Raw genomic sequence first — 12,751 nt, 5'->3', positions numbered from 1 at the left:
CCCAGTGACCATTAGGAAATACGGTCGAGGACACAGCTCGGGATCTGACGTGCTTCCTTCCTCCGGCCGCATGAGGGGGCCGTGAAGGCCCGACACGGCAGCCACTGACCGACTCCGAGGCGGGCCCCATTTCTGTAAAGTGCAGTTCCAGTAATGTTAGAAGATAAGAGACCATTCAAAGGATTGAGCATTTCTTTATTGTAACTTAAAAAAAATAAATACAACTGTAACTAACTTTTGTGAGCAATTTCTCTAAAAGGTGAATTCCGTAGGGTCCTCCGGCGAAGGGAAAGAGGTGTCTGTAGGAGTCTGGAGACAGGAAAGCGCGCTGGGGCCACGCGGGTCTAATCGAGGAGACTGAGGTCAATGCGGAAATAGACGTAGGGAAAGTAGTCCTGGGTGCTGAGCTGCAGCCCCGGGATCTCCACGGAAGCCTGCAAAAGACGGCGCGTTGGCGCTCTAGATGCAGACAGCACTCTGCTATCCCGCCTCGTCTTCCCTTTTCGAGGCGGCTCTCTAGCTCTGACACACACACACACACACACACACACACACTGCCTCTTCCCTGTTAGCCTTGCACATTTGTGAAACGTAGATCTTAGCAAAAGGGTAATTTCCATCTTTGCAAAGTGCCTCCCACGTGGAGAGATGGACGTCTGTGCAGAAAGCCAGTGCTTTCTGGATCCTCTACCTACATCCAGTATGCTCGCGGCCGCTACTTGATCCAGATGTCTGAAGACGGAGTTCAGCACCTCCCGTAAGCGTCTGGTGGAGGACTTCTTGTGAGGCTGGAGGAGCACCGCCTGGAAATTCACCGGAAGTCCGTACCTTCCCAGACAGACAAGACGTGCGTTAAGTTACCTCAGAAGCAAGTGAGGGTGATATACTCCCGACAAGAAACAGAGGAAGTTCTAGTACAAAAAAAAAAGGCCTCGGTCACCATAGCTTAAGAAAATAAAACTCAGCTGAGTGAAATATCTAGGGTCAGAGGTGAGACTACTTGGATTTTTCTGGATAGGAACGTCGCTAGTAGAACACGCTCCCCAGCCATTTCTGGCCGTTCGTGGCGTGGTGCCTGCTGACAGCGAGGTCGGCTGGACCTGCAGGAGGGACACGTGAAGGAGGCTGCTTACAACCACGAGTGCACTGCTTTCACTGTAAAGCCTACGACCTACGTAGTCCTGTGCCTTCGACGGACTCTGGGCGAGCTGAACCCCGGTTTCAGAGCCCCGCCGAGGTCTTCCCAGGAGGCAAGTGCCGGAGAAGCTGGCTGGCCCAGCTGATGGCCTTGTCCCTCCTCTGCTTCCTCTTCCCTCCAAGGCTCTGGCATTTGGGGCAAATGAGCAGAGGGGCTGCCGCTGTCTTACCTGAATGAGCAGTTTCCCTTCACACTCCCTACCCCCACGGCCAGTACGCTTCAGAAACCCGCTCCACGCCCCGGACTTCACCGAGACCGTCCTCTGCCCCCGCTGGCCATCACTGCCGCCCCCGCTTCGTCCTCCGGCCTGGTCGGGCTACAGTCACTGCCCCGCTGCTCTGGGAGATGGTTCATCCTCCCTCACGAGGACCCCAGTGCTAAGAGCTCTCCTGCCTTTCCCAGCCTGGGAGCTGCTGCAGGGCAAAGGCACGGGTCCGTTCTGTCCCCGGTCCTGGAGAGCAATAGGCCCTCCAGTGCTTCGTGGATGCTGGCGGAATGCTCCTCGCTCCCCTCACCAAGCCTCCGAGCCCTTGGCCCCTTTCTCAGCCCACTCTTGACTTCAGGGCTTTTCACATTCTTGCCAGACCCTTCCAGTCCTTTCCCTGCGAACCCCATGGCGGATCAGTTTAAAGGAACGCCTTCTATTCTGCTCAGAATGTGCCTTCCAGGAACAGCTGGGTCTGCTCTGCTCCTGCTCAGGGCCGCCCCCACGCTGCTCCCTCCTGGATCGCTCGGTAGACGACCCTCCTCCCTGATCACTGAGGCCACTTGGTGGGGAGCCCTCACCGGTACCCTCCCTACCGAGACCACTAAAGCCACCCCACACCCCCACACCCGGCTGCAAGGGGCGTCAGCCCTTCTCACCTGCTGCCCCCTTCCCTGTAACATCACCACCTTGCCCTGCTTAAAATAAACTTCCTCGGCTCCCTACGGCTCTCATTCCAAACCAGAGAGTATCCAGTGTCCTGTGTCACCCAATCATCCTTCGGCCACCACTCTAGCTGGTCCCACCAATGGCGTCACGCCCCATGTGCAGGGACACATAAATCCTTATGCTTCCTCTCCCTCCTCCTGCCTCTGACTTCCTCATGGGCTTTTCTGCCTCCACCCCTTAAATGGTGGGGTTCCCCCAACGCGCCCTTTCATGTTCCCTCTATACGACTCTCCCTAAATGAATGCACCCGCACAGCCACCATTAGGGTTCCCTAACATTCCCCTGCGGCACCCTGCCCAGGAGCCAGACTGACCAGCGAGCTCCCTGGCCGGCTCCTCCCGCCTGCTGGGCCCATCTCAGCTCTCAGCCCAGATGACTGCGGGCCCCGGTCCCCTCCACCCTGAGGGGGAACTAGCACTTCCTCAGTGAGGGCTGGGTCCACGAACAGTCAGCATCTAGTCCTTGTCCAGCTCTGGGCTGAGTGACAGAGGTGGAGGGCGAGGAGGAAGACAGCACCACGTGCCAAGTGGGGAGTCGAAGGAACAGGCCAGCAGGTGAGCCCCACCGTCTTTGCTCTAACAAACTTGGTTCCAACATCTGTTCTCTTGGACTATGATCTCTCCACAGAATAGAATATGGAAAAGCCATTTAAAAGGATCAGGTAGTGCCACACACATGGGTAAGAACTGGAAGCAGGTAAAAAAAAAGCTGCAGCACAGTGTGGGCGAATGATCCCATCTGGGGGCTGAGAAGAGTCTTGAAACCATGAACCGTGATTATCTCTGGGCAGGGGGACTGTGAGGAACTTTCTCCACAGTATATATTTCTAAACTTGAATTTTTTTTTAACAGCGTTCATGTATTACAACTGTATTCAGGAAAAATACAGATACAGTAAGAAAAAGTTCTACGCTGATAGTCTCGTAAAGAATCATTCCTACAGCTAAGTGTTAACTGTTAAGTGTCTGCCTTTGATTCAGGTCATGATCTCAGGACCCTGGGACTGAGCCCCGTGTCGGGCTCCCGGCTCAGTAAGGAGCCTGCTTCTCCCTCGGCCTCTGACTGCCACTCCCCCCTGCTTGTGTTGTCCGTCAAATAAATAAAATCTTTTTTTGTTGTTGTTTTGGTTTTTTTTGTTTTTACAAACCCTTGTGTCGAGGGCTGACTTTCAATAGATCGCAGCGAGGGAGCTGCTCTGCTACATACGAAACCCCGACCCAGAAGCAGGTCTTCTACGAATGGTTTAGCACCAGGCTCCCCATGAACGTGCGTTGCGTGACGGGCGAGGGGGCGGCCCCCTTTCCGGCCGCGCCCCATTTCCCGGGACGAGGGGCTCTCCGCACTGGACCCCGGTCCCCACGCACGGCGGGGCACGCCACGCCACGCGGGGCGCGCGGAGCGGCCCGCCGGCGGGGCCGGCGTAAATAAAATCTTTTTAAAAAAAGAATTACTTCTACATATACTTTTAGGGGAAACCGTTTGATCCAGCTTAAGATCCTGAAGACCTCTACCTCTGCTTCTGGAGCAAACGGGCATCCACACTATGGGGCCTGAGAACCACCGACTTTGGAGGCAGGTCAGTGTGGGGCCACAGACGGCTGGAACACTGCGGGTTAGCCTGCGTACACCCTACGATCCAGTGCCACAATCCAGGCCATTCCAGGAGCTGATCTGTGTTTGGACAAAACCACACCTGGCAGCCACCATACTGTGTTTGGGCAAACCCGTGCCTGGCAGCCACCGGTTTGTTTGGACGAAACCACACTGGCAGCCGTGTGGAGCATGAACCAGCGGCAGAGAACCAAGTGCGAGCCCATGGCAACAGCTGGGCCGGGGAGGCCAGAGACGGAGGGAAGAGAGAAAGCAGAGGCAGGATGGGTGACCCATCAGGGTCGTTGGGGGGCCCTGGGAGTGGGGGAAGGGATCGAGGATGCAAGAGCAGAGGCAGCTGAGCCCTTAGGTTTGGGGCCTGGGGACAGGGAGGACGTGAGGCCACTGGCATTGACAGGGCAGCCAGAGGAAGGGGTTGGGAGGGAAGAGGAGCCAGATGTGCAGAGAAGCTGGTGTCCGGTGAGCGGCAGGGCCGGGAGACGCAAGAAGCACAGTCAGGGAAAGGAGAAGCAGGGAACAGGCCTCCGGGTGGGTGGCTGCTGGGCAGGCAGGGGAAGGGGCTGGGGACAGCACTCCAGAGGCTCGGAGGGCCAGGGGAGGCCAAGCAACAGGGGTGGGAGCTTCTGGAAAAAGGGTGTCCAGCCAGCCGTGTGCAGTGCTACCAAGATCTGCCCCCCGAGCTGATGACACGGGGCATCTTCAAAACACAGGAGAAAAGCAGGCTTCGGAAAACATTTCCTGGATGTGAGGGCAATCCGGCTGCGACATCTGTCACCCCACGGATCACCAGGGTTGATTTGGCTGATGTGGCTGGCTAGGCAGGTGTCCCCGTCCCCCCTCACGGCTCCATGTGTGTCCCTCCTAAAGCCGCACCCTCGGTCCAAGGGGACGACTGTCTCGGTAGGGGAAGACCGCTCTTCGGTCAAGGGTATACGAGCAGCTGCGCTCCCCTTCTAGAACCTCCAAACCAGCTCTCAAAAAATATTTCCTATATAATTCCATTTTTGTAAAAATTAAGTAAAAAAAAATGGACCTATCTGTAAACTACGGAAAAAAGAGCACAACAAGGTCAAAAACTCCTAAAGCGGTTCACGCCCGCACCTGAGCCAGCAGCGGTCTCTCTCGGTGTCAGAGGTAGAGGTCACTCTCACTCCCTGCGCTTCTCTATGGTTGCCTCATTCTCCACAGCGAACCCACCTCGCTTTTGTTAAAAACAAGACAAAATTTTTGTCGTCCTTAATTCGCTCTGCTTTAGGTTTTAGTTTTTGGGTTGCCTTGGGCCTCAGAGTCAAGGACGGAGGCGGTGTGGCGTCTCTTCCAGGAGTGGCCGGGCCCCGGCAGGTGCGCAGACCAGCACAGAACCTGCTGGAGAGGGGCACGACCCCCGCCCCAGGGCCGGCAGGAAACCGACACGGAGCACAGGACTGCGGGGACTCGGGAAATCCTACGCATGTCGCCAAGAGCCAGGAGCAGCACGGGGAGAGGGCGAGGGGTGGTGGTGCTGCTGCATGGGACAGGTGGCAGCCCCAGTGGCCCCCCGAGCTAGCTGCTCCCCCGCCCCCGGCAGGACAGCCCGGGCTGGGCGCCCCCTCCACGCACCTGAGCACGGACTCCACAAACACCCTCAGCGCCTTGATGTGGATCCAGGCAATGAAGGCTTCGCTGAAGTTCACTTTGAGCCAGCGCAGCAGCGGGCCCTGCGGAGACAGGACAGCCGGTGACGCCCGCGGGCAGCGGCGCCGGACGCCAGGCCAAGGGCAACACGGGTCCCAGCAGAGCGAAGCCTCGCGCGGAGAGACGCCCGGTGGCCAGCAGAAGCAGCAAGTCGGCCGGCCCCGGCCCACATTCCCGGGGCACCGGGTGCTGGGCAAGCTCAGCGGGCCGCCACCTGGCACATGCGTGGGGCCACCAGAGACTGGTCTGCGGGGAGCCGGGCAGCAGCGGACGGGCTTCCCCCGACACCGGGCCACCAGGGAGCCCACCTCTGAGGAACACATCACATCCCCTGCCACAACCCCGTCCTGGCATCAGCCACCAGCTGCCGCTTCTGGGAGCTCCACAGAGCCCACCTCCAAGGCCACAACCCCGGTCACCGAGGCTGGCATGGCCGGTCCTCTAGGGGAACCCGAGTGCCTGGAGCCAAGGCTCCGAGCCCCCACTGATGCCTCCGCTGCCCACAAAGGTCAAGGGTGGGTCCAGCCAGCACAGCCAGGGGAGGAGAGCCGAGCTGCCTGACCCCCACCAGCCAGCAGGGCCTGCCCCCGTCACCAGCGGCCGCCACCTCCAGGCAGGGCAGAGGACCCCTGGCCACCATGCCAGGGGGCGGGGAGCAGCTCCGAAGATGCCCTCCACACGAGGAGGCAGGCAGCGTTCTGGGCTCCTCGATGGAAGCCCTCCCAAGCCACACTGGGGAACAGAAAACGCAAGGCGCCGTTTCCTCCGAAGATGCCTGCGCCAGCGGGGACATGCGAGCGGGGGAGCCCCAGGGCTGCAGGGGTGCTGCTTACCTCGCCCTCGCCCTCACTCTCTCTCTCTCTGTCCGTCTGCCCCGCTGTGGGCCTATCGGGGTTACCTAGCGGGGTTACCTTAACCTTGTGGTCCGGGAAGGTGGAGGATCCCTTTTTAAGAGCAACACAGGAAGTTTGCTAAAGGCACAGAAATCATTTATTAATCTTTCAGCAAACACACATCACAACAAACACACAAAACCCACATTGCCGGGAAAGCACGTGGGAACGCCGGCCCGTCCTCCGGCCTTGCGGGCCGGGTGGACTAGAGATGGGACAGGGCGGCAGGGGAGGGGGGCTCAAATCTTCGGGGCCCCTACCGTAGGGACAGAGCCAATGCCAGCAGCCGGGCAAGCTCCCAGGCCCCTCCCTGGCCTTGGTCGGGACCACCCCTCCACAGGCAGCCAGGAGAGGGGACCACGGAGCGCGCCTCTGCCCTGTCCAGCCACGGCGGCTCCATGGCACTCATGGAGGCTACATGCAGAAAATGAGCCAGGCACGCTGTTGGGACCTACCATCCTTTATCCTCTTTTCTCTGCAGACAAGGAGAAAGCCCTGGAAAATCCCACCAAGTGCTCTCCAAGGGAGCCAAAACCCCAGGACCTAGCCCGTCCCCTCTGGCTGACAAGTACCAAAGACGGCGCGGGATGCTGGTGAGACCCACCTCCCAACAAGCTAAAGGGGAAAGAGGTGCCTCAGAAGCCAGGGCAGGGCTGCCCCCGGCTGCCCCCTGCTCAGTGGCCCACAGCCAGAGCCTTGCAAGGAGCTAAATGTTTCCAAGTTCACGTGTCTCCTCTGGAGCTCCATTTCCCCTCCACCGAGACCCTGGCAGGGCTCCTGGGCAGCCTGGGTGTGCAAAGGCCTCCACTTGCTGCCTTACACCTGCAAGGAAGCGCCAGCTGGCAACCTGAGCCCCAGACGGCAGGCGATGAGCTCCGGTGTGTCACCTTGCTCCTCAGGGGGTCTGTGCCAGCGCCGAGGCTGGTGCCAAAGGCACGATGTGACCACCTGTCCTGTGGGCAGGGCCTCCCGCCTGACGTTGGTCAAATCTGCCACTGTCTTGCCCCCCGCAGAGACACCGGGTAGGGGGCCCAGGGCCAGGACACAAGCCAGCAGGGACAAGGCTAGAGAGAGACCACCGGGCATTCCTGGGCGATCAGGGTTTGGGGCGAGCTAAGGCCAAGGAGCAAAAGGGAAGGTGAACACTTTCCCTGCCTGGGTGTGGGGGGTCTGAGGCCTCGGGGCCCAGCACCTCCTCATGGGAACAGCCCTAACCCACAGCCCGGCAGATCTGGGGTCTGAAAAGCGTGCGTTCACTTGGTGTGCACACGCACGTCCACTCACATATGCGTCTGCTTGGGGGCAGGTTAAAGCCCGCCACAGGCACCACTATAGGATGAGCTCCTGTCTCGTCCTCAAAGGGGATGGGCCCGTCCAGTGAGGCTTCGAGAAGCCCAGTTTGTGGACCCCCATGCTGCTGCTTACTTCCGAGGGGGCAGTTTGTCTGGAGTCCCTGTGAAAAGGCCACTGACCAGAGAGGTCAAGCCAGACATGCCGATTCCACCCGCCCGAAGTCGGAGAAGGCCCGGGGGCCAGCACGGGCGCGCGGGAGGGACTTCCTGCTCTTCGCCTAAGCCCGTACTGGCAGCTTCATGTTTACACAACAGCTTTCTTCCAGAACCTGAAGTACATTCTACTCCTTCTTCCCTCGTCCCTACACTGGAGGCCAAATTGGAAGTTTCTGAGAACAGCACCCAGTGGGGATGGGGGGGAGAGGGGCCCTGAAGACATTCCGCCAGGGGGACCCCTGAAGCCCCCCAGCTTAGGTCTCTCCACAGCAGGAGGATGCCCCGTGTGGAATGAGCCCCTCACACAGAGCAGCTGAGTGACTTTCCCAAGGCGACACGGTCACATTCCCAAACTCCAAGCCTGGTTTGCTCCCCCACGAGCTCAGTGGCGCTTGCACGAGGAAGGTTTCTGCCAGGCTGTCGTCAGAAACCTCAAGGAGAAGCCCCCACTCTTCGCTGAAAGCATCGGGGGAATAAATCCAGGGGCTGATGACAGGGGCTGTCCCATCACGCATGAGAACCACACTGAGGAGACCAGCAAGGCGACTAAGGGGACAGGCCTGCCTGCGCTTGGCACAGGGACCCCTGCCTGGATCCCCGCCTGCCCTGCCCAGATCTCGGGGCACAGGAAGGTGAGGGGGGGGTTCTCCTCTTGGGAGAAACGTTCCGTGACCTCCCAGAGCCTCAGTTTCTCAGGGGCACGTTGGAGCTCGGAGTCCCTTCCCGGAGGGGCAGGGTCAGGACTCAGGAGCTCTCCCAGGGACGACGCCCAGCGCCCTAGCTCACAGCTCAGGTGTCCCCTGGGTGCCCCGCCCTGGCAGCCTCAGGTGACACACATCCTGGGCCTCGTGCCCCCAAGGGAGGGGGACGCTCTAGAAAGATGCCCGCCTGCCCATGTAGTCTACTCACATACTGTTGCTTCTTATCAGACAGCAACCTGCTCATCTCTTCCCTTTCCCTTTTAATTTCTTTCTCATCATAGTAAAATTCACGGACAGTGAACCTTAAAACAAGCAAATGAGAGGCTTTTACCAGGAAGCTTCCAGACGGAGCAGAGAGACCCCTCCAGTGGAGACAGCCCAAACCCAGAGAAGCCCACTGAGGCCAGCCCTTACTTGTTCTCTTTGGCTTTGGTTTTGAAATCCTCGATCACTTTTCGAAACAGGGTCACCGTGAAGAGGCCGCCCTCGTTGTCCTCAGCAATCAGTCTGGTGGAGAGAAGCATCTGGTCACTGGATGCCTCACCACAGCTGAGGTCAGAGCTGGGCCAGGAGCGGCCTGTTCCCTCTCCCAGGGGAGGTGGGTTCCCGCCAAGGGGCGGCTGGCCTGTGGGCAGGCTGGGCCCCCCCACCCCACCCCCACCAGCCCTGAGGTCAGGGAACCAGATGCCCCTTAGGACTTCCTGACTCCTGCTCCTTCCACCCCCCCACCGGGCTGAAGCCTCTGGGGCGTCTGGATGATCTAAACGCAGACCCTCGAAGGGAGGGAGGGGGCAGGGGACTAGCTGCAGAGACCCCCAGTTTGGCTCCAGTGTGTGACGTGCTGAGTGATGGAGCTCTTCCCGGGTCTCAGTCACCTGTGTGTGCGTGTTGGGGGGGACCTGCCCAGGCTCTGACGTGCTACGCTCAGAACGAAGCAGGACAGACAGACTCCAGTCGGTGGAAATTGTCCCACCGTGTCCACCTCACGTTCGGTGTCCCCATGTTCCAATCAGCCAGCCTCCGAGGCACGCAACACAGGGCCACAGTGGGCACCGTCCCAAACACAGGGGTCACAGCAGCCAGCGGTCAGCTCCTTTGAGCCTGGCTTGTCGGTCACAAGACCTAAGGGAGCCCTTTGCCAAGCCTGGGCAGGTCTCACAGGCATGCTGGCCAGGTCACCTTTCCTGTCTCTGGGCCACCCCAGGCCCCAGAAACTTTTCCAGAATCACCTCTGCAGACCCTCCGGTGGCTCGTTACAATGCAGGGCCGGGGGTTCCAGTCTGAGCAGCCAAATCACCTACTGAGGTAGCCGGAGGGGTCCCCCAGCTCGTGGCCACAGAAAGCCAGAGTCACAGAGCACTGGTGGCCTCTGCCGAGCTGGCAGGTCTCAAGGACCAGCCCCTCCATCCGGCTGTCTGCCCTCCTCCTCTCCCTGCGGACGCCCCTGGCTTCCTCCTCTGGCCTCCCCTCATGACCTCAGGCTATGGCTGTCCTGTTCCCTGCACCCCTCAGTGTAGCTCCTGACCGCCGTCTCCTGTGAGCTGTAACCCCGGGAGAACCACCCCAACCGGAGCGGGCCTCAGAGCGGAGAGGGGCGCGGGCAGAGCTGCCCTCACCCTACGCTGTGCACCCAGAAGCAGGTGAATTGGCGCGGCTGGCCAAGACTCACCGCCAAATCTTTTTAAATTACAAACTACTTCAGACATACAAAAAGGTATAGAGACGGGCCCTGGGTGGCTGTTGGTTAAGCGTCTGCCTTGGGCTCAGGTCATGATCTCCGGGTCCTGGGATGGAGCCCCACTTCCAGCACCCGGCTCAGCGGGAGTCTGCTTCTCCCTCTCTGCCTCTCCCCCTGCTCATGCACACGCTCTCTCTGTCTCTATGTCTCAAATGAATAAATAAAATCTTTTTTTAAAAGAAAGGCATAAAGAATAACAAATACTACATATAGGCGGGCCTCACTTAAGACTTAACACAACGCTCACGCGGCAGAAGCCCCAGGCTCCACGCTAGCTGCATGTCACTCCCTGATCCGAGGTCCCCACTGCACTGAGTCTGGCATTTCTAATCCCCCGAAACACCCCCTCAATTCTCCTGTGCACCTGCACGTGCCCAGATCACGTATGGTTTAGTTCCGTCTGTTTCCAGGCCTTGAGTAACTGGCTTCACGCTGGGTGTGCTTCTCAGCCACTGGCCCGTCCTGCTCCACCCAGGACGGTGACATCCACGCCTGCTGCAGCAGGCAGCCCCCTGCTGGGCTGATTTCCCCACGTGCATGGTCGTCACGGTTTGAATATATTCCTGTATCTCTTCTCCTGCCACTTTCCCAGCTCTCACTGGCCACTCCTGCTCTGACTCCAGCAGGCTGGATGCTGCTCCAACTATCCCCACCCCACCCCACCGCCGTGGCCATCACAGAGCAGAGCACCGTGAGGGGGATCCTTACCAGCATACAGCCAGAGGGGGCCTCCTGGAAGAGGGGGCAGGGAAGCGGCATTCTGAAGGATACAGGGAGTTTGGCACGTGGCTGGGGGTACGGCTGTAAAGAACTCCAGGCTAAGGGACTCTGATAAGCTCAAGCGGGGACGGCTGAGGGTCCCTGTACCCCCACAGCATACTCGGTGCCTAGGTGCCAAGGTGGGGTTTCACTCACTTAGTCGACCGAGGGACCACCATGTCCGAGAGGGATTCGTAGGTTTTTTGCCACTGTGCGTAGCTTGATCTGCAAGAATACGGATCATTTGGTGATTTCTGCAGAAAGGCTGGGGGTGTTCGAGGGTTTAGGACACTGTACACCCCTTTTCCCAAGGGACTGAGATCAGCAGGCCTGGGCCAGAGAGCCCCGAGCACCCCAAGGTCCTGCCATGGGCACTGGGGACCCCCTCCCCAGCCTGGTCCTGGACCCAGCCTCCCAAGGGCGCCAGACGCCACAGACGGCCCAGGTGAAGGGTTCAGCTAGGTATGTGTGGAAGCTTTCCAGTCCTGACACTGTGTGGCCTCGGAGAAGCCAACTGACCTCTCTGGCTTCTGGACAAGGGGGTCACAGGCGCCCCTGCCCCCTCCCCAGTTTATTGTGAGCAAAATGGGCTCCTGTCTAAGGCTCGTGGCACACGGAAGCTGCTCACTGCTTTACCTGTGGACACTCACCCTGCTCCCATTCGTGCCGCTGGGGCCCTGGCCATGGAGGGCCCCCCTTTCTCTCCATTGGGCAGGGCCGGTTTCCTTCCAGGGTCACCAACATGGGCTGAGGCCCCCAGTACCCCCCTTCCCAGGCCACTTACTTGGGGACAATGACCAGAAGTGTGACGAGATACTCAGAACCCAACACGAAGTCTTCTTTGCTCACGATATCGCTTAGTGTCCGGGTGAAGAGGTTTCCCCTGAATCCGGGTGGGACAAAGGGGGCACGATTAGCAGAAAGGCAGAGGGAGGTCACGTGGGCCCGGGCTTCTGGGACGCATGGACCCCCGCACATCCTCAGCACACAGGCCCTGGGTCAGGAGGGCAGGCAGGAAACATGAAAGCTCAGAGGTCCCTGGGCTGAGTGTGCCCCCTGGTCCCCCAGCTGAGGGTGGCCAGAGCTGCTGGGGCTGGCAGGGCCAGAGGCCCCCTCACCAGTCCCCCGAGGGGCGGCAGAACCCAACACCACCATCACCCGCGCTGCCCCTGGGGCCGCTGGGAGGGGACCGTGGGTGGCAGGCAGCTTGAGTTACACCAGCGTCAACACTTGGGCTATACTGAGCTGAGACGGGCCCAGAGAGAGATCCGTGTCACTTTTCACACCTCCCAGGTCCAGCTGCCAGGGGACATCACCTGCCATTGCTTGCTTCATGCCCAGCTGAACCCGGTCTCCATCAAGATCATGGTATTTTTAGCACATGGTTCAAGGGTACTGTAGCAGCAAGTAGGCCAAGGACGGCTATGGAGACTGTAGCCTGGGCACCCTGGCCATGTCAGCTAATATATTAGGACCCGACACTTCCCTGGCCAATGGGTTTCAAGCACTCCGCCAAGGCCAAGGTCTTAGGTAACATGCCACCTCCAGCCTCACCTCTCCCACCCGCGCCTTCACTGCTAAGTCCCTTAGGACCCTCTCCAAAGGCACAGGGCACGTGCCCCCTACCCCACCCCCGTTCTGCTGTCAGCTCTGCTCTGTCTCATTGATGCCTGCACTCCAAGCACAGAGCCGATTTTCCGCAGACACTTGGGTGAGTCACTGTGAGCTCCCCGAGG

At 59.5% G+C, this 12,751-nt stretch overlaps 1 protein-coding gene across 5 annotated transcripts in view; it reads right to left on the bottom strand.

Moving 5' to 3' along the window:
- Positions 1 to 174: 174 nt before the first annotated feature.
- The window catches only part of ATP6V1C2 (ATPase H+ transporting V1 subunit C2), a 53,095-nt gene continuing 40,518 nt past the window's right edge, over positions 175 to 12,751 (bottom strand). For 2 of the 5 annotated variants that reach the window (XM_032866844.1, XM_032866846.1), the window contains 8 exons: positions 11,800 to 11,898; positions 11,172 to 11,240; positions 8,933 to 9,025; positions 8,727 to 8,820; positions 6,250 to 6,387; positions 5,342 to 5,439; positions 696 to 828; positions 175 to 434 (listed from right to left, as the gene is read on the bottom strand). In XM_032866844.1, coding sequence (XP_032722735.1) covers positions 345 to 434; positions 696 to 828; positions 5,342 to 5,439; positions 6,250 to 6,387; positions 8,727 to 8,820; positions 8,933 to 9,025; positions 11,172 to 11,240; positions 11,800 to 11,898 — 814 coding nt within the window. In that variant the 3' untranslated portion in view covers positions 175 to 344. Of the gene's footprint in view, positions 435 to 691; positions 829 to 5,341; positions 5,440 to 6,249; positions 6,388 to 8,726; positions 8,821 to 8,932; positions 9,026 to 11,171; positions 11,241 to 11,799; positions 11,899 to 12,751 lie in introns of all 5 variants that reach the window. The other 3 variants (XM_032866847.1, XM_032866848.1, XM_032866845.1) reach the window with 2 other exon arrangements.

This window comes from Lontra canadensis, unplaced genomic scaffold (genome assembly GCF_010015895.1).
Source record: "Lontra canadensis isolate GAN:19392208 unplaced genomic scaffold, GSC_riverotter_1.0 scaffold32, whole genome shotgun sequence".
In the NCBI taxonomy this organism is placed as follows: Eukaryota; Metazoa; Chordata; class Mammalia; order Carnivora; family Mustelidae; genus Lontra; species Lontra canadensis.
The sequence above is the reverse complement of the archived record's forward strand: the minus strand, read 5'-3'. Positions and strand labels throughout refer to the sequence as shown.